Source organism: Corvus moneduloides, chromosome 1, assembly GCF_009650955.1.
Source record: "Corvus moneduloides isolate bCorMon1 chromosome 1, bCorMon1.pri, whole genome shotgun sequence".
Taxonomy (NCBI): Eukaryota; Metazoa; Chordata; class Aves; order Passeriformes; family Corvidae; genus Corvus; species Corvus moneduloides.
In genome coordinates, this window is record NC_045476.1 from 114975703 (window position 1) to 114997922 (window position 22220).

The 22220-nt window shown below is 40.6% G+C and overlaps 1 protein-coding gene across 4 annotated transcripts in view; it reads right to left on the minus strand.

Moving 5' to 3' along the window:
* Nucleotides 1-3869: 3869 nt before the first annotated feature.
* TMEM241 (transmembrane protein 241) overlaps nucleotides 3870-22220 on the minus strand; it is a 60091-nt gene continuing 41740 nt past the window's right edge. For 3 of the 4 annotated variants that reach the window (XM_032123574.1, XM_032123565.1, XM_032123583.1), the window contains exons 14-15: nucleotides 10761-10825; nucleotides 3870-7354 (exon numbers count right to left, since the gene is read on the minus strand). In XM_032123574.1, coding sequence (XP_031979465.1) covers nucleotides 7294-7354; nucleotides 10761-10825 — 126 coding nt within the window. In that variant the 3' untranslated portion in view covers nucleotides 3870-7293. Of the gene's footprint in view, nucleotides 7355-10760; nucleotides 10826-16161; nucleotides 16485-22220 lie in introns of those variants that run through there. The other variant, XM_032123593.1, reaches the window with a different exon arrangement.

Consider the following 22220-nt stretch of genomic DNA (forward strand, 5'->3'; position numbering starts at 1 on the left):
GAGGTGAGAGGAACATGATTGATACAGCAGATTCAATATGCATCAGTTTAAAAGATGTGGCTTATTAATTCACGGTGCAGAACACCTTCCTTCAGTGAGTTACCTTTAGTCTAGAAAACTCCCCCTGTTTTCCCATGATCTGTTGAAGCCCCAGACGCTGGCAGCAAGAGGTTACACAATCATCTCAGCTGTTTTCCACTGCATATACTCACTCCTTTAAAACAGGCTTTCCATGGTTTCAAAGAGGGGTTTGAACCAGAATGGTGCCTTTGTGTCATGTTTTCAGAAACAAGAAGAGTAAAAAAACATGAGAGGGATTTTGAAGGGAAAGGGGAAGTTATTCTCTAGCTTTTACAGCACTTTCTGTAGCAGGAGGTTAAGGGTTCCTCTGTCAAAATTTTCAGTGGCACTGCCTTTGCAATTCAGCATTTGCTCTGGTGAACTACACCGCTTCTCTCCAAACATTTCTGAATCACAGAGGGTTTGTTTTATGGGTTTGTTTGTTTGTTTTAACCCAAAAGAAAACAATGTAGTTGAGTTTTTTCCATCTGAGAGACTGCGGTAAGCAACTTACCCATACAGACGGCTATTCACAACAAGAGCCATTCAATTCTTTGCTCAGCAATTTTAATATTCCCCTTTGAATACAGCTGAGCCACATGAAATTCTGTTGTGTAAGGCTCTCCTTCAAAGTAGAGATTTATTTTCTTTGGTAACAGCTCATCAAGTCTTGAGGCTACAACCATCTGTGTTAATCTCTGCACAGTCTGTTCTTATTCATCATCAATAATAAGACCAAGGAGCGCCCATGCTGAAGACAGTCTGAACAGACAACTATAATAAAGAAATAAAAGCTGCCTTGCTGAAATTTTTAGCTTCTGTGTCTATCCTACATCCTAATTCTTTGACCATAACTGGAGACATCAAATGAGGGAAAACAATTAACTTCACCCCGAAGGAACATAATGTTTGAAAGAAAGTTCAGCTATGTTTTCTGAGTGGCCATTATGGCAGTGCAGACCTCAGGCTTTGGCAGTGGGACAGCCGGCAGCAGAATGGCAAAGAGAAGAACTTGGATGCTGTTTGCTTCTGCCTGCTTATTTTGTCTCTTACAGTACAGCTGTGGGGATGTTCTCTACTAACTGCTGAAGCTTCCTGCACAAGCAGACCGGGTCGCTCAACTGCTGGCAGGCAAGATCCAGGGCGATGCCTGCAGAGTCACATAATAGCGTTACCTCCAGCTTGATCTCCACTGACACCAGAATGGGGTTGTCACTTCTGTTGTTCAGCTCAAATGAAGAAACTCACTGTAAGGGCTGATCATGCTGAGCATCCTTGGCAACACGCTGATAATCTTTTTCCTGGCATTGGACTGCCCACAGACTTGCAGACTTACAGGCATGAAGGGTCTCAATTAAAATTTCTTCTGTCTGCTCAAACCTGAAGGAACTTAATTTGCTAACTTGTGAACTTGTGGTGGCAACTGGTGCAGGGACCCTTTCCCTGAGAAGGCAAAGAACAGTCTAATTTCTAGGCAATCAGTAAGGGAGAAGTGACTCCTTAAGAGATGTTTTCTGTGACTTGTTCGAAGCCAAAGCTCATCCCTTGGTGTCCCAGAAGGTACGTGACAGAGAAACAGCAAAAATCCCTTCTGGTTCCCATCTCTAGCCAGGACTAGAGGGGACAATTAGCCAGACTTGCTTGGTCTCCACAGCTTTCAAAGGAAGGTCTGAGAAATATTTGCCTTGAGGTGTTTCCAACCCCAGTCAATGAACGCTTTCTGCTTTTGTGACGTGACTGCTAGTTACAGCCACACAGTTCTTACAGTGGGCATTTGCAAATCCCCAAAACATTTCTGCTTAACAACTTCATGCCTGAACCACAGTCCTCTTAGTCGAAACTCCAACCCTTTCGTTAGTCTAACTGGTGTCAGTGATACTCCTGTGCTTATGCATGGCAAACAGCATTCCCAGCTCTCCGCCTTTCCTTTCCATCTTTGTTGCCTAATGACCAGTTTCTCAATCTGAATAACCATTTCCTCCAAACAACATCAACCCTTCTCCTTATCAGTTTCAAAGGGGTTGTGCTGGTTGTTTTATTCAGCCAGCTTGCTCCAGGCAGGTGCTGTTCTTACACAGTATCACAAGGCACTGGTTGCCTGCAACTCCAGCATAAACAAACTTGTTGGTGCACCAGCTTTCCCCATCGGCAGTGGTACAGAAATCAGAAGTTTAAGTGTAACCAGGGATCAAACTCCTACAGGAAAATGGGCCTTGCCTTTGATTCCCAAGCTGTACTGGCCCTCAAGTACTTGAACCAACATGAATCTTAGAGTAGAGCAACCACTTCTTCACCAGCCTCACCTATAAACGTAAAAGTTTTCCTCCCTCTCAAAGTGATGTTTGTCAGGAGTCATGAAAGGTACAGGACTGCTGATGGCAGACAGGAAGCAGAAAAGCTTGAGCAGTCACAGGGTCTCTCACAGTCACGGCTGTGAGCGCAGTTATGGGATTTCACCCATTACCTGGCAGGGGCACAGGGAGAGATTGGCACCCATTTCACGACATTCTTCTATATACAGCCTTCTCTATATGGGCAGCATGTTCACAGCTGAACAAGTTCTGGGCTATATGTTTTCAAATCTTAATGACAGAACAAAAGACAAAATATACTAATCATGCTCCCAGTGTGGCTTTCAAAGGGGTTTTGTATACCATCAAATCAAGAAATTAACATGCCGTCTGGCTACTTCCACCTACTCTGGAAGCCAAGACAGTTACTAAAAGGTAAAAGAGTAGTGTAACTTGTTCCCATCACGGATACTAAAGAGGAGCCAGACTCCCCATCTTGGTGATCAAGATGAGAGCACAACTTTTTAACCAGCATTTTTACAAAAACCAGTCCATTTTCTAGAAGAAATCAAGGCTTACAAAACGACACTTTAGTTTAAAAAAGGGTTAAGCTTCTCAAACCAGGAAAATAATATGGAAATAGTTACACAACCTTCATAGGCTCCTCTAATTCCTTTTTGGGACTAAACAGACATGTATTTGTAATACACCCTAATTTAAAAAAAGCAAAACAACAAACCCACAAAGAAAAGCTCCAACCCCCACTCCCCCCCAAACTATGAATAAGAAACACATTTTCAGAAGCAAATCTCATCCCGTTTTATCTTCTTGTACAAAAGTATTTCAGCCCTAATTTTTTTCAATCCTGCCCCCAATCTCCTTCCCCTCACCCACGCCTTCTTTTCAAACCAAATGAGCCTGTCCCTGTGTCTGTCCTCTGGAACAGGATTAAAGTTTCACACTGAGCCTGCTGCCTCGTTCACAGTAGCAGATGATCTGTCTGAAAGCTGTTCATTCAGCTCTGGGCAAGGCAAATTTGTTATGGAGTTTTCTTCAACCCGCCATCTCCCTTAGTTTACAGGTAAAACAATGCTGGAGGAAACCTTTCCTCAGCACTCAGTACAGCTCCCAGCAACTAACTTCTCTACAATACTTAAAAGAGCATCCTTTCCAAAGCATGTTCTATGTTGACATCACATTACTTGAATTCTTCAGATCTTCTTGTTTGAGGGTGGGAAACAAGAATGTAAATAAATAAATAAATAAATAAATACACTTACGCACCAACTCAGACATAATACATAGGTATTACAAAAAGTAATGGTAGATCAGAATTCTATCCCTTAGCAAATGTTTTAACAGGTCCAGAGTTTCTTTTAAAAATAATTTTAAAGGTTTTCCTATTGCATTTTGCTAAGATCACTTGCTCTGCAGATTTTCAGCTTCAGTATTGGAAGACTGGCATAGATTCTCTGCCAACACAACGCAGCAATAAGCAACAACAGAATCACTTCAGTGTTAAGAACCAGGTTCATTTAATTTATTTAATAACATTTTTCTGCTGGAAGCTATGTTACAGCAGCCAGATTGTTTCAAAATAGAATCCCTGTTGCCTGCATTTTTGTAATCCACTTGTAGTCCATATCCAGCAGCTTTACTCTTCGAGTCTTCTTTTGATGGCACTTGGCTTTAAGCGCAGGCTCTTTATGATGAAGGCCAGCCACATGCATGAGTCATGCCACTGCAATGGGTAATACAAGCCTTTTCCCAATTACTTGGTAAGAAAAAAAAAAGACGCTTGGAAAATAAGTGTAAGCAAGGTAGGATCAAAAAAGGTATGATGTGATTCAGGGCCTTCTCTGCCAGTGGTTTGATCAAAACCAGCAGATGTGAAAAGGGCATGATGGAACAGCCTCCAGCACCTGCTGCCTCTCAGAAAAACCAGCAGACTCCAATTTTTCTCTCTAGTCTCATGTGTTGACAACCCAAGAACAGTAAATTCCTTAAATGATGGATACCAATAAATCTGGAGGTTTTTGCATCAGCTGAGCTACAGACCCACCGCTTTGCATCCAGGCATTACTTGGTGTCATTGCTTCTCTGCAACGTAAAGGAGCTCCTCCTTCCTTAGAGCTGTGTGTTCAGCACTTTGTATTTTTGACCGACTGGAAAAAGTTCAGTTAGATATAAATGGTGCACCCTTGCATATTCCTGCTCTAAATTACTTAACATAACTGTTGACTAGTCTTACAAGGGCTGTTTTAAGCTTGAACTTCTGAGGTTTTTGGCTTTGAAGATCACTTTAACAACCCTGAAGTGTGTTCTTTATTATGCAGCACCCCTCCTTCTGTGGCAGGGCTGAATTAAAGACCAGGGTGCTGCTTTCTCAGGAAATCGCCAGGTTTGCTCTTCCTCCTCCCCTCCAGTCCCCAACCTCTGCAAGCAGCCAGTAGGTTCTGAAGCAGGTGGGGGTTGGTTCGAAGGGTACTTCTTCTTCTCAGTTGTGTTTGAAAGAGAACCCCAACTTCACTAACTCTGGTTCTTTGATTTGCTTGTGTAGCAACCAATTTAAACCTGCACTTTTTACTTACCGCAAGCAGAGTCTTAGAAATGCAAGCACATTGCACTAAGGCACAAAAAAATGCAGGCAGAGGTTAAACAGTTCAGTGTTGTTTAACACACAGAAGTTAAATAAAAAGGCAGTTGCCTTACTGTGCAGGGGTATACTAATGCAGTATCTGCAGGGACTGAATTCCCCCAGGGCCCAGACAACATAAATATGCCTGTCACAGCTAAGCAAGCTTTCTACAGCCATCCAAAGATGCCCTCTGATCAAAGTGCTACAGCAACCCTGGCTGCTGGTTTGGCCTCTACCTTTCCACTGAGACCACAAGAAAGCAAATGGGTGTTCTGCTTTGATAAACTGCTATGAACAGCACAGGCAAGATAGAGGAAGAAAAAAAAATCAGACTGCAGCCTATCCTTAAAAGTTATGCAAGAAGAGAGGTACACGATGAGCTTTTCCCACAGCAAAGGTTCCAGCTACGATTGCAAAACCTCAGCAATCACACAGGGACTCTTCCATGAGGTCTCCTAGGGTCACTATTCACTCCAAAGTCAGCAGAAAGGTGGCATAGCAAGGGTTCTACTGTATTGCCACAACTGGCTGGCAGAGTTGTCTGGGCAAAGCCAGAATGCTGCAGCCATCACTCCCAGCACTGTCTGAATTTACGGACTGGAATGCCATGAGGATCTATGGCTGGCTGTGTCATGGCTCACTGGATGTGAGGATGGGCCCAACTTCCCATGTGGCTCATTTCGGTTTCAGGACTAGGGCTCAGGTTTGAGCATTTATTTTTTCATGCTTGTCCCTCCCTCCCCCTTTCTTCCTAAACCTGAGTTTTCCACCTGGCAAAACAATGGCTCACTCCAAACTCAAGCCAGAGTGGGACCCAACATGCATAGAAAACATACCAGTATAAGGAGACCTTTCATAATAAATTGAGATAAGCTTAGATACAATATAGACCAGAGTACTTCTCTATTAAACTACAGCATTTCTTTTTCTGAAAACCAACTAATCTTTATCTAAAACTCTCCAGTCATAGAAATTGACTGCAAACATTCATAAAATTTATCTTCTTTGTTAACCTATGGTGTTTTATTTGGAATTAAAATGTAGCCATATTTTCAAGCCCATCTGGTGGAATTTGTTAGATTGAAGCAGATATGCCTCTGGTAACTGTAGCCTTGTAGAAACCATGTGTGTTGTCTACACCAGTCACCTAGTGTCTATCTACAGACAGATATGCACTTCTAACACAGCAATCTATTCAAGAAGGACGTGGGGGCAGCCCTCTTTCCATTGACTATGAAGGAAACTTGGTCAACTTAGATTAAGGGTCTACACTTTACATACCAAACGTCATGTGAGACAAGTCCCTCTCCTCATCGAAGATTTGTTACCGAGTTCCTTTTACCATGTAGACCTTTCCCACAATCTTGTAAACTCATCATTTAATATTATTTTCACATAGATTGGAGGCTGTAATATATCAAGACTTATTTCTAACAGCCATTAAGCAACCAGAAGTGCAATTATTTTAAGAACTCTTGAGATTCATTTCCTTACACTCTTTATGACATTCATTCAAGGTTCGTGTTCTTTGTTTCCTCTTGCAATAATTTAAGAGACAAACCACTGCTGGGAACAGTACGTGTCCCTCCACCCCCTCCAGCTGACAAAAACTGCCAGAGTTCAAGAGAAATTTTGGAGAATGGGAGACGAAAAAAGTTCACAAAATGCAATCACTACAGATATTGAGATTTATTGCTGATTTTCGCTTTTTGCAAAGCTGTCAAACTGCCACAGTTCCAGAAGGGGATTATCTCCTCAAGCCCCTTGGCCTCAGTCCCTGTACCAGTTCAGACAACTTGACTAGAGACCTGTGTGGCAGCTTGCCGCTTACAGAACAGTTGGAGGCAAAATCCGTCCTTGCAGATCCTGAATTTATGGCAGGATCTGGGCTCTGACATTGTTTGGTATGACCTGCTGTCTGCTTCAAACAAAAAAAAACCACCGGGGGCATCCAGTGGGGAATGCTGCTTTTCCTGAGTTTAGTTCCCTGTGCAAGAAGCTGCTACTGAGTGGTTCTCACACAGAGCCATCAGTATGAGACAGTGCAGTTTTTCCTTTACCACATCAATCTGATATCGTTTGTCTTGTGCTTTGAGGCAAAGGCTCCTTACCATCTTTGCCAACTATGCTGCTCCTTTACCAGCACCATTAATAGCATAGGTTTTTTTCTTAATTAAAAAAAAAAACAGTAGATCCTTTTCCTCATGTTTGGTTGCACTTCTTCATTCCTGCTGCCACATTTTTTTCATGATAGCTCTAGGCTGCAAGTCAGCTCTTTTCCAGCTGCTGAGGTCTGGTTCCTCTTTATGTGCCTGTCCTTTCAGTGTAAACAAGCAATGCTTCTCCAACTCCACCAATCACAAGGCTGTAAACAAAGTATATCACAAATTTAGCATCAGGCAGATCCTTCTACTTGATACAAAAAAGATATTATTTTATCTAAACACATTTCAACCTAGAAACAGTAACCCAGGTGATTTTTTTCATTTGTCTTTAATGAAGAAATGCTGAAACCCAAAATATCTTATTCAAATGATCTCATCAGAAACTACCTTTCCTGTGTTTTAGGGCTGGTGGTATTCAGTGAAAACGCACAGAAAAAAATCTAAATAGAGAAGGTTGCCCCTAGTTACAAGAATAGCTGCTCACCCTTACACTAGTAAGAATAGGAAAGGAAGGCAAGAGAGTCTGAACCTCATTAGCTTTATGATTCCCTCTTGCAACTTCTGTTTGTGTTCTGTCCTGAAAACTTGCCACTTGACAACACCAGGAGGAGATGTAAAGCCTAGGTTTTGGGGACAAGGGAAATCTGGGAAAACCCTTTTGCGCTGGGGTGATCCCACTGGCATAGTGAGGCCAGTGGAAATTCCTGTCTTTGCCTCTCTTGGTGAAGAGCCTGGTGAAAGGAGCTGCCCGAGCCAAAAAGGCACATGGGCCCAAGCACTTCCTTCCTGTGCTGCTCATGGCACAGCAGTGGCACTAAGGCTGCTCCCCAAGACTCAGCCTAGGAGCAGGACTCTGAGTCAGGATGAATGGTTTTACAAAAACCTTCACTGAAATATGCCATCAACCCACTCAATGCATGCAACAGTTAATAATCCCTGGGTCTCCTCTGTTATCTCTCACAGCTGACAGGAGTATGGTAAGATGCCGACTTTTCTCCCCTTTTATAACAATGCAAAGCTAAGTGTACTGACCTTTCATCTTAGCCCCATGGTTTAATTAGCTTATGAAACAGAAAAGCTCCTTACTGAACTTTATAAACAAAACAAACTTCTGTTAAGTTCATGTCTAAGAGTACTCTTCTTTTTTTCCTTGAAAAAAAAAGCATGTAAAGCTGAAGGCTCCTTGGTCTAATAGCATTACATTCACTTAAGTCTTAGCTTTGGTGAGCTGTTTTAAAAACCACATAATCGCCCTTGTTCCAGAGAGGAAAAAAATTGTATAACAACAGCACAACATCTTGTAATTACACAGTAAACAGCCCTGGAAAGTAGGTGCTACAGACAGTCTGGGATAGTCCACTGGCGAGACAGAATAGCTTTGGTGTGGAATTACCAACAAGGAGCAAAAGGCTGCAAGCTTTTCAAAAAGATTTAAACCACTGAGTCTGGTCACCTGCAATCGGTAACAACTTCTGAGTGCTTTTTTTCTGGAGAGGGTAAACCCCCATGTCTTATTACAGCTCCAGTTATAAACACACCCTATGCATTAATTCCTTTGGGAGCTAAGGTTGGATAATACATTCTTTATCCTAAAGAAAAAAAAACAAAAACAAAACACTACATACAGAAGACCTAAACTCTAAAGAGCCTTAGAAATTGTTTTCCTGTTTCTACAGATGTGTTATTTTTCAATTTTTTAACAGAGACTTTAAAAAATAAACCTATTTCTGACATACCATTCTAAAAATTAGACTGGCAATTATGTACAAAAGACAGTAAACTGCCCAGCCTTGTTCTGGAAAAAGATGCCTGCACCTAAACTGCTCTTTAATACCATATGTCTTACATCAGAGAAGAAGAATTCCTTTCTGAAGGATTTGAAATCTTGGGTATCCACATGACCATGCAGTCCAAATTACTAGGCAAAAGGAAACCATTGTTACATCTTCAAGATGAAGCAGAGCAAAAACCATGGCTAAATGCCAACCCTTGATTTTACCTTCAATTTACCATCTGGCAAATCCTCCAACTTCTGTTTATAGTGGGGTGACAGCTAACTGCATTTGCCCATCGTTCAAAAATTAACATATGATATTGTCCATGACCACACTGGAGCAACACTAAAATCCTCAGTGATTAATGTTCTCATGAGTGCTTTGCAGCTGCTATCATCCAACAAACTATTTCCAGAGCTTTGCTGATAAGCCAAGGCACTGCCAATGCACAAGCACTAACAGAATTAAAATTTAAAAAAATAAATTAAAGAAATTGTTTTCTTTTTGAATTATGACAAAGTCTAACGGTGGCCCATGGGCTAAAGCAAATTTTTTTTTAAACGTACAGGTGTGTTCATCATTTATAGAAGTTTCAGTCCATATAGGGCAGGTGGCATGCGTGCAACTATATGGGTCTGTGTGCTCACATTAACAAAGGTACACATTAATTTTTAGTGCATGTGTCAGTGAGTACAGAGATATAATCAAAGCCTAACTCTAGCACACACATGACAGACCTGCACAAACACATGTGAAACATGGTGAAGAGCAGCAAGTTAGTGGCATAGACTAGGAGTGTTGGGGGTGCATTGATATTGGTTAAGTCTCTGACATGCACAGGCTGCATGTATTCCTAGAGCTAAAAAAATTACACAACTTACTTTAGCATTTGAGATGACATGTGCCTAAAATACAGATAGGGATGCATATTCACACATAAGTAAATCGGGGCCAGTCTGAACTGGAGATTCTCCTTTCTCTAAGACTCTTATCACACCTGAAGAAAGGATATGCTAATTCCATTCAGTGAAGAGATGAATATTTAGGATGGCAATCAAACTGAAAGAATAACGAATCAAGTGGAGAAAAAGAAGCCTAAAGCTTTTCAAAAGTAAGTAGATTTTTATTTCCATTAACAAATCTGTCCTCAGAGACACATGCCTCACCCCATATTGAGATGTTATTCGCATGGTAGAAGCATTTAGGAGCATCAGCCATGCTCTGTGATTCCTTTTCACTGGGTGCTATATAAACATAGATCAAAATCACTTCCTTTCACCAAAGGAGTTTGCACTCCCATCCTTTATATTACTACCTAAAAAATTCATATTAGGTGATTTGTAATGTGTGGCCACGCATCACAAAATCCAGATACAGCTTTGGAAAAAGCTTATTATCATTATTTTTCTACTGTTTTAATTTTATGCATTCACAGTGCACAGTATGTTAGGGAAATTTGAATGCACCCTTTTGGTTAAAAAGATGCTGTCAGCAAACCTTGACTCCTGTGTTTTACTTCCAGTTCTGTCACTAAATTGCAGCATGACTTTGAATGGGTCATTTATTTGCCTATTGGATCCATTTTCCTCACTGTAAAATGTGCTGAGTGAATTGTGGTGAGGCTTTATGTCCAAAATGTCCATGTTCTCCCACAGAGGCAGAAGAAACACTCTTCTATTACTGTACTGCATCCATCACTGCACACCTGGTTCTCCTTACATGCAAAATAATACTGACAGCAATAGAACTTGACATTTAAAAGTATTTCCACATGAAGCACTGTGTGAAAATTCATCTTTACTGTTAAGGAAAAGTTCATGTAGGCACTTACCAAGAAATAGTTAGTACATTGGCAGTCATGACAAAGAAGAATGGTGATAAACCAGCAGTGATAACCTGTTAAATTGAAAAGAAGGAAGAAACACTTTGTGAATTTGTGATATCACAAATGAAAACTTAAATACTTTTGCTGAAATTTAACTCCCATGCATGCAGTCATACTTTTTTTTTTCAGTTGGAGAAGATAGTATGATAGTCACACATCACAGCTCGATTTTGACTCTGACAGAACCAAAGACACAGCAGAGGCAGGGCAGGGAAGCAGAGCAGGGGATCCCTTAGCACATATCCTAGCCGGCTTGGCCTAGAAGCCTGCTCGCTTTTACTTGCCCACAGCAGACTGGGGAGAGCAGTTGGACCCCAGGTTTGGAAAGCCTTGTATTTCTGAGGAGAACAAGAGCTTGAAATGTGTTTATAGGTGTAGAAAAACAAAACAAAAATTAGCAGGGTATAGGGTAAAGAAAAATATCACAACTTCAGTAGGTTTATATTACAAATCTCTCGTTACCCCCAGGTGTCCTGGGTAGAGAAGCTAGAGACAAATGACTTTATACTTTCCAAGTACTGATTCCAGAAGCAGCTAGATCCTGACATACAATGGTTTGTAACAGATCCCTGCCTCAGCAGCTATGGAGCTACCACATCTGCAGCCTGCGTGCGGTTTTGGATGTTTTGTTGCCAGATGGATAATGTAAAATGGAAAGAGTTCAAAGAACAGTGACAGAGTCATTAGATGGGGGGATTGATTTTCAGTCAACAGTTAGGATAAGCAATGCCTGTGGGAAAGGAAGACTTGGTAGTGGTTTACAAATACTTGGGAAACACAAGCACTGAGGAATGAAAGGAACTATTTAAGTTAATACAAAATTGCCCAAGGAAAAAGATGAAATTAAGAAACAAAACATTTAAACAATTATCAGCTAAGATTTCCTAATCATTGTTTGTCCAGTTGACTCCCAGGGGAGACAGCAGAAACTTCATTCTGTAATCTATTACTTGTTAAAGCATTACTACATGTGCAGTAGGGAAGCAAATGCCATTTCAGTGTAGATTCTGTGCACCAGAGCTTGGACTAAGAGTCAATACCTGCTACATTTTTTAGGGCCGCATGTTAAAAGGCAGGCTTTGAATCTGCCTGGAGTATAATCAGCGCAGGACCACAAGCAGCAGTGGCAGGTGAAGAAGAGAGGGTTGTGTGTCCTCTCTCCAGCCACACTCTGAGTTAGGTGGAGAGGGGACAACGATCTAAATGGAGCAGTGAGACCATGCAATGGCACAGGAGCAAAGGTGTTCAGTGGGGACTACACAAGGACTACCTCCTCTGGCCTCTTTAGGGATGTTTTCTACTTCAGGGAGATTCAGGCGTGCAGGTGGCTTTTTTCTTCCTAGACATTACCGTAACTCACACCCTGACTGTTCTCCATGTGCCTATAGTCCAGGCACCTGACTGAGGAAATGAGGCAGGAGAAGGACTTGATCCAGGCAGGATAACACACGACTGCAGAACCACTCCAGACCCATGCCATTCCTGCAACCAAATTTCTGCTACCAATACAGCCACAGACACACTGATACAAACTTCATCTAACTTCAGTGTTTTCACACAGCCACAGCAGTGTACCACAGAAGCAATGCTGTATAGTTCTAAGCCAACAGAAAAAGTGAGCTCCCACTCCTAGGGAAAATCAAAGATACATATCCTACCTCTACTCCTATAATCTTGGATCTGTACATGTACACAAACATACAATTAAACATATATACCCAAAAGAGACTGACAGAGGACAAGGAAAAATCACAAACAGAGAGTTATGCTTCAAAATTCAACATCGTTTTGCAACTGTGCATGTTCAGTGGCATGTCTCATAGTCATTTGCAGCCAGAGAGAGCTGACACCTACTCCAAACAGTGGAAGTTAACCATTCAGGAGATGAATCTTTCATGCACTTTACCTAAAAACCAGCTGCGAGGCTGAATACCCACTAGTTCAAAAGCAGTGCTCTAAAATACGTTTGCATCTTGTTCTAGTGGGCTGGATTCTCCCCTTACAAACTGTGCAGCAGATGCACTGACCTACAGGGAACCATTTCTCATTTACACTGGTGTGAATGCTTGCGGAATTAATGTACTGAACTTATTTTAGGTTAATGTTAACTTATTACATAAAAATATACAATACCAATTACCGACCATGTAAACAGAAACTAATGAAGGATGGCAGCTGTGGTATGCACAGAGCATTCTTTTTTTAAGCTCTTCTCCTCAAAGAAACTGAAGTGCTGTATCTGAGAAGTGGCACAAGTTAAAGTTGTGTCACCCACTCCCTCGTAGAGATTCCTGTTTATTAGAAACTTGATAAGAGGCCAAGAGCAGAGAAACAGACATTTAAGAACCGTCCAAAAACAGGCCCTATCAGAAACAATACACCATTCTGTTTGAGATCATCCCAAACCTCTGCAAAAATGCAGGCTGTAGCCTTTTGGACTATTATAGCTGAACACTGTTGTATTTTTGAGAAATTATGTAAGAGTCTCTCAGTGCCAAAGACAAACAAAATGTGGGTTGGAAGAGCGCATGAAGTAAGTGTGTGTAAGGAAAGAAAAAACAAATCACAAACAAACTAAAAGGAAAACACGTTGCTAAAATGTCTACCTTTGATTGTTTGTCTAAAAGAAGAATATGTTTAAAAATGAAAAACAAGTTTTCAGAGAAGCTAACTATGTAATGTGTTCCAGGGGAAGAATCGAAATTCTAGGGACATAGTAGAGAAGGTAATTTTATTTAAGTACATTTCAGTATTATCTGAAGTGTTTAAAGTGCACATTTAGTTTGAAAAAAAACCCCACCTACACTGATGTTCTGAATGGCCTTTAAAAAAAACCAAACCAACAAAATAAAATCAAAACAAGCTAAGTGCAGTAATCTCCCTTTCTTCACTTTAAAGGTCACAGTTGTCCTCCTAGGCATTCAGATGCTTTAGTAAAGGGAATGAGCTTTCAAGACAAAAGAAAGCAAGTTAAAGGGCAAACTAAAGTTAATGATTTCCAAATATATTTTGATGCTGAATCTTTAAAACTAAGAGGTGGGAAAAAAATTTTTAATTAGCTATAATATGCCCATTTTGAACAAAGCTCCCCAAGATTTCGACAGACAGTCACTAATTCTATCAAATGATACAGGCTGGATGGTTGAACGCCAACTATTTTAGAAACAGCAATAGCTCAATGGACTCTGCCTACTTCTAAAGGAACTGTGACCAATCAGTATTATGAAAGCTACTTTAAAAACATTCAAACCCTGAAATTTTCTTACAAAATTCTGACATGGCTTTTCGTGATTAGGAAAAAATTCAAGTGTAGCATAACTTAACAAAATATTTCTGTGTGAGTTGAAATATTTCCTGAGAAATCATTTCAAATTCTTCCTTGAATGAAAAAACAAAAGAAAACAAAACAAAACAAAACAACCTCCCCTTCAAGACTGTTACTTAAAATAAATCACTCTAAGTTTAATGTGTCATTCCATTGTACTGTGAAAACAAGACCCGTTTTAAAGGAACACTTTATTAGCACCTATTTGCTGTTTCTGTAGTTCCAATCACTGAGTTATTCACAAGTAATTTTAAAAATTATCAAAAATCTTGGCGTTTCAAATTGTGCTTCTTACCTCAACCAAAACCAGTTCTAGTTATTTACAATGTGCATCAGCATTGAAGGAAATAAAAGTATCCATGTACTGGGATGAGGTCTGAGGAGAGCGGGCTGATCTCCGTATAAGAGATTGGGCCTGAGTAGTCAGATAACAAAACACGTAAGTACTCTGGTATTCTTCACATAAATACTCTAGTACAAGGGCTGGACAAGAACCAGGAGAAAAAAACGGAGCAACTCAGCCAGTTAGAGGTTTCAAACTTACTGGTTACAGGAGATTCCCAAATTCACGTCTCCACATAAAAGGACGAAAACTTCAGTTGTCCCCATTATTCTGGGAACCAGAGACAGGCTCTGTAGTGGTTTGGTCCAAAATACTCATTACTTACTTATTCACCTTCTGTGAGATAAGAATTAGGAGAAAGCAAAGCAGGCACAAAACTTGAAAGAATATAAAGAAGTTTATTAACAGACCTAAAAGAAAGGAAACAAAAGGGGGAAAAAAACCCCACACCTTCAGAACTCTTCTCCTCCCCCCACCTTTCTCGCTTCTCCCACTGACAATGTAAAAAGACAACCCTTGAGATGTTCAGTCAGTTTACCACTTCTATAATAACCTCTTTTCAGTTCACTTAGGGAGAGGAGTCTCTCTTGCTCATGCTATGGAGACATCTCCACAAGAAGTTCTCTCATGGCTTCAGTATCACAACAAGACAGCCGCCTGGGATGGTTCTCTGCTTGCATGTGAGAGTCCCTTCCCTCAACTTGCAGCTTTTCCCACAACTGTTTTCGAGGGTCCAGTCTTGAGCTACTGGGGTACCATTTTAAGGTTGAGCTGTTCAAAAACAAAAGTTCTCTTTGCCCATCTCTGGGAGCATCTTCATCTCTAGAAATAGAGGCCCTCCCCCTTCCCTGGGAGCAACAAGGGTCCTCATCATCTTCATCTCTAGGAATCTCTCTGGGAGCATCTCTAGGAACAGAGGTCTTTCTCCTTCCGATTTGAAGCAAGAGTCCTCATCACTTCCATCTCTCCCTGTTCAAACTTCTCATCAAATTACAGCTGCTTCAGCATTTGCTTATTCCAGCACGGGTGCTTTTGCTCACAGGTACGGTTTGAACGCTCCACCCCCCGTGCTTTCATGAAATTACAATGGGTACTCTGATATATCATAGTCCATCACCACCATAGATTTACAACAGAATTTCAGCTCTTAAGCATCTCCTCTTTCTCCTCCCTCAGGTTTTCAGCTCTTCCTTCTTTACTTAATGTCAGCAGGCTTCATCTGTTCTGGAGGAAACTTACAGCACTAAAAGGGTTAATCTCACCCGGGCCTTGCAGCTGGAATTTCGCTTATCGCTGTTGGTCACAGGATCTTTGCTGGACAGCGGGGCAGCTTCAGCTGAATCTTTGGCTGCACTGGAGGGGGGGTGGGATTGTGTAGAGCTGGGCCACGCCGTCTGCATGGAACAGGGCTGGGAGAGGCTGCGGGTGGAACAGGGCCACACGGCTCCAGGATGGCTGTGTCCCAGCCCAGGCCGAGCAGGGCCCAACCCGGGCCCGCGGGGCCCCATACCTGTCCCAAGGCTGGAAGCAAGACAGAGCTTTCCTGGGGTCTGTCCATTCTTAAATGTGGACCACAGAGGCAGTCAAAATTCTAAGTGGCTTAAAAAATTGTCAATATTCAAACTAGCCAGTTGATAAGTTCTGTCAGGTCATAGAGGAAGCCATAAGCACCTCTTTGCAAGAAAATCACTTTCGGAGCTATGCTTGCTAACCCATGACAGGCTCAGATGACATAACACATTCCACACACTGCTTACATTGCCATTTACATTTAAGAAGCCCCTCTCAAGGACAACACAGCACCCAACTTGAGGATCCAAAGAGATTCATTCAATTCCAGATCATCAGTTTGCCCATTATCAGGCTGAATGACTGGCAACTAGAAAAACAACAGCATCCTTCAAGTGCTGGGTAACAGACCAAGATCCATAAAGCAGAAATATTCCAGCGTGTGGAAGAACTTGCTGCACAGTAGGGATAAATTCAGCACATATAATCACCTCTGCACAGGAAAAAAGGAGGCATAGGAAAAAATGTGCTCTGATGCGTCTCCTTTTTCTAAATCTGCTTTAGTGATTCCTGAGTGGAGGGAGACACAATTACCACTAGTTTTAAGGAGTTCTCAAGGAACTTTGATAGACAGACCACTGCACAACTCATGACATGAATGCTTTCCTCCTTTCTCCCCATAACATTACGGTCAGATAAAAAAAAGTTTCCAAAGAGAAAGTAAAATTTGTCTCATAAACGTTGCTTTAAGAAAATAGGGGGGAAATGGCATTTATTTTAGAATAAGAGATTAACTTAGTTTACAGATAACAAAATAAAAATAAAGACTGGAGAATTTCTTGCTGTAGACCTTAAGAACAGGCAAGATAACTATTTAGCCAGCTTCCCTAATAGGTGATTTTCTCGAACATATAACATCAGAAAACTCTGATAAGTCTGACATGTGGCTTGAAGACACAAGGAGATGGCATCCTAAGGGTTCCTGGTCCTTGACAAAGCAGGACTTTGGATCCTGCGAGATAGAGGAATGCGAAACTCTGCATTCTTTGCTGCCTTGCCTTCTCCACTGACCAGCTGTGGTTATACCGTAGCCTCCAGAGAGTCCAATCTCAATCAGCTCAAACCAGACAGCACTGGCCAGACAAATGCATCATTCTTGACCAAGCTATCATGGACCCCTTTCATCCCTGACTTTACAATCACTTCAGAGAAAGATTTTCAAGCTACAGAAGCTGGCTGTAGATTTTGAATATCTAGCATTTCTGAGTTGTTCAGGAACATGTTGTTTATATAGCCAAGAAAACAGATGAGGACATTTTCAAAATTTAGATTCTGATTTAATCTTCCTATCTGGAATGGAAAGATACGGTGGGGATTTAGTCCTGACATGACCATGATTTGTTAATATTACAACTGTAGTTGTACATTCCATATAAAACTATGTTTCCTCTGAAACTTTTAAATTGCTAAGAAGTTAAATATCATAGTTCTCACTGTGAACACAGAATACTTTACAAAAGTTTTCTTTAGTTTGTGTACACAGAGCCAACTCTTGTAACTTCACTTCCCCAAACTGCCAAAACCCCTGTCCTTACAAAAAAGCGTATTTTTTCCAAAGAGAGTGTTTTGAAACAGCTTGTCAAGTTTACTCAGTGTTCAAAATAAATCATTCTATTTACCATTGGGTCATCTTCTCAAAACATCAGGAAAAAGATTCTGATGTACATAACCTTTTGTTTTCATTCTACTGTCAGAATTAAAGCAATATCAAGCTTTTTATAGGCATAATATTTGTTTTGTCCCTCTTCTGCATGGTTTAACCAGCTGCTAAGATAATCATCAAAAATTACCAGGGAAATGGATCATTGGTAGTGCCTCTGAAAACAGCTTCATCAAGATAATCCAGTACTACCAAAAAGATAAAAATTACAGCAGACCAATATCAGTAACAACATATACTTTTTTTTCTTGAGGGAGAGCCACTGAAATAATTTCCCAGATTTCAGAGTTACATCTCTTTTGCACATACATTTACTTCGGAGTAAGCATATGTAACATGTGCACACGAAATGTTATGCCAGGTATGGAAATATGGCAAAACAAAACCAAGATCTTCAGAACAGAAAAAAGGAACAACTAATATTTTAATGCCATCTTCTGTATTGATTAATTCACATTAATTTTCTAAGCTATTAGCATAATTTCTCTTCGTTTACATACATTTTCCATCTTAGATGGTCTACAAACATTTCTATCTAGCTCTCCTCTGCTTTCCTTCATCCAGATTTAAGGCAATGTAACATTGCTGCACCTTGGCAAGAATACTTTCATTCACAGACATCCAGCAGCTACAGAACCAGATGAATACATGAAGGCATTGACTGGGACAGCCAAATACATGGAAGAACACTGAGGGACTGGGATCTCCCCTGTCCAAACCCTGACTGAAATGGTCCAGCAGGTACTGAAAAGTCTTTTTGAAATAACCCAGACTTGAGAGGAGATCTTTATAGAGCAGGTGCTGACAGTGAGGTTTCAAATGGCAAAAAGTCAGCAATGAGCAAGGAGAGGCACCAATGACCACCTGTAAGCTCCCTGATTGTGCAATGCTGGTACTGTCACTGGAAATCTGCCATGAGTTGGCAGCAAAAACCCCTGCTAAAGATGACAAACCTGGTACATATCCTGCCTCACAAGGAAGAGAGGATGGGACTAGAACTAATGTCAAGTCTGACTGGATTGCTGTCAATTAGGACAGGGAATAAACAAATACAAACAAGCTGTGTAGAAAAAAACCACAGTTTTTAATTTTTTCTCCATGGTCAGCAAACAAAATAAAGCACCATTAACAGCTGCAGATACTGTGCACTGGAGATGTCCTCCATCGTGAGCAGAATTAATGTATAGCTCTGAATGAATCCTGCATGCTGAACCAGACAAAATCGAAGTAGCATTCACTGTTTAATTTTAGGTCAGCTTTGGGGATGATCTACCAGAGAAATAAAAACTTCCCTGGAAGCTTTCAATTATATTGACTATTGCAATGACAAAACTTCCTATGCAATCATTAGAAGTTCAAAAGCTCTTCGCAAACCGTTTTTACAATACCAAGGTCAGTCTTTGGTTAAAAAAGATACAGAAAATTCCAGCAAAATTCCTCTGACCAACTCTCCTTTAAAGTCTCCTCCCCATAGATATTAATTTAGTTGTATTAATCAATACAGTGAAATAAACTGTGAGAGTTTTCAACTTTGTTCTGAGGGTGTGTTGTTACCAATCAAAAAGCAAGACAAAATATGCTGCTTAACATAAGGGCTTCAGGTGATAATGCAGCCCCTGAAGGAGCACTACTAATAAATCCACTGACAAGGAAGGATTTCAATCAGCCACACAACTTTTTGCAAGGAAAGGTAATGAACCTTTAACCTTGAACCACTAAAATAATGGCTCTTCCCAAACGAAACAGCAATGCTGTGATCCTGCCTGAAAAGCTGAGCAGCCCAAACAAGAGAAGGAAACATTTCAAAGTGAAATAGATTGGAGGAAAAGGGAAAGCAGAACAGGCTTCGCTCTCAATTCTGCCCACTAGTTTAACATTAACTTGAGCACATCTGCTGTGTTACCCTCATCCTGACCAAAGTGCAGACATGCCCTGAGGGATTTCATCCCCCATCAGACTTAACTGGAGACTGTCAGTCTATGAAATCAGCAGACAACACGATGAGTTTGTGCATTACTGCACACTTAGGTACACATTGCCCATAGGAGGACTCTGCTCAGCTCTTCTCAAGGAAGAAAACCCTTTAACCCTTCTGAAATGCAAGCTGTTCCTTAAAGGAACCTGGTGATGCTGGCACCATGGCAACAGTGGCACCATGGCAACGGTGACAAAGTCAGTAACTTCATGATCCACACAGCTTTGATCCAGCCACACAGAAGTTTTTTCAGATGCTGTAAATTTCTTTGAGAACCTTTATTTCATATTTGCCTAAATGCCTGCACTCATCTCCATCTTCTCTAAAGCATCTTTTTTCTCAAAGGAGGTTTTGGTCACTCTCTTCTGTCCTTTCTTTATATTTTATATTTCTTCTTTTTAAAAGCAATGATGGTCAGTTCCAGGGGTTAAGAACACAATTAATTCCATGTATTGTGACTCAAAAGTAGCCAGAGTTTAAACGTGCCTTAGCAGTCAAATGCCTAATGATAACGATAAAACTTAGTTCTAGTGTAAATGAATCTATCTGGTTTTCATAGCAATTAGCTTCTGACAAAGCTTAAAATCACCTACGTGTTACATTTAAAATATAGAACATGCTAAAAACAGAGGGAGAGGGTAGATCAAATGACAAACACAATCAGCCAACTTGCCCTCTAAAATGTTTTCACAACGAAAGCAACACAAATGCTTGCATCTAGAAAAATCATCAGATAGTTTAGGGTGGTTTTTCTTTCTCACATTACAAATACCTAAACCAATAATCCCTGTACTGCAGAGGAGTGTTTCTATATATTAGCTTTTAGACTGCTATAAGAAAGTAGATTTCTTAATTAGCCTTTAGAGGGAAGATAATCCTCCGCGTTTCTGTGGCTAGGTACCTATATGCAGTTCCTGTATTTAAAGAATTCGGTATCCATCCTCTACTTTCTATCACATTTATGAAGGTTATTTTAGTGCTGTTTTCTGTAAGTTCTTTTTGTTTCCAGGATTTGATGACCAATACAACCATGATGATGATCATGCAAGTGCAAGGTTGGACCAACAGGTGGTTGCATCCGTAAAGCTGCCTTAAAGTCATTGAGCATCCTGTCTTACCAGATTAATACATGAGTAATGTACAATCCTTTCAGATTAATATGCTACAGTAACTAGTTTTTAACTCTGAGCATCATGTGAATATCAGAAGAACTGCTGACTGCTGTCTAATTTCATAATTTTAAAATTCCATATAAGACAAAAGTGTCCAAGCTATTGTGCTTGCACCATATGCATCTCATTAGCAGTTTGGCTGCAGGAGAAAATAAACCATTAAAGGATACTGAAGCTGTGGTTACTAGGTCGTTCTGGAACCCAGCTGTGTGCCCAGCCCCATCCTACAATTCAGAAAGGGCTCAGAAAAACCTGTATTCTTGTGTTTAAATCACTTCTAGAGAGTCCTCTGCCTTCACCTCTGAGGTATGTGGCACCTGTCTTACAGCTCTCAGCCATACCAAGACTTTGAGTATAGCTCATGGATAGCCATTTTGATTCTTGGCCTTAATTTCCTTGTCTCTCTCTTTTCTTAACTTTACAAGAGCCACCACAAAGATATGATGATTATTTTATGTTGCAGAAACACCTTAAAATGTTAAAGTACAGTAAGAAAAGAAGGATGTGTGGGTTATACAGTGTAATTAATAGAATCTGTGTGAGAAAATTTTCCTCTTATGAGAAACAGGATATCATGGTCGTATTTACAATGATCAAAGAGGAACAAGGCAAGACAAGACTCTTCCTTTTCAGAAAGACCTACATCTATCAAGGTATAAACAAGTATCTATATATGCATTCATATATAAACATGTACTATATATATGCACCATAGAAATACATAAACATACATCATTGATGAGCTAGGACTGAACTATTACAAGTACATTATAACTTGTTTTGCTTTCCCCAACAAAAGTGAGACATTTAAAGAAAATCAAAACTCTTTGCTCCTTGGAAAATACCACATTGGGTTGAAAATTATGGTAGTGATTTCTTTCTGAACATCAAGTAGCCACTTAACACTAGCTTCACTCAAACGTAAAGATCAGACTTTCTGGCCAAAGCCGAAAGAAGAAGCATTTACCCTCCGCTATTGGAGATAATGGCCAAAACATCCATCTTCCCTTCCCGTGACTGAGATGGCTGGAGAAGGGACACCAATCTTCAGCCTATAAAGTGTAGAGCGGTTATAGCACAGAACACAACTTTAAGAGTACCTCTGCTCATATTTGAATATTTCTTTTAAATGTTCCCATCTGTAATCCAGATACTGTTACTACTTTCAGCGTTCCAGTTCAGTGCTAAGGACACAAAGGGAACAGCTGGTCCTAAGCGTGCTTTGCTGATATGGAAACACGATCAGTCATGATTCAAACAGGTGTGGGCACATGCACCAGACTCACAGCATCTGTTCAGGTCAGTTCTGCAAACGAGAGGCACAATCCATGCAGCTGAAGCTTTGTCAAGTAAGGACAACAA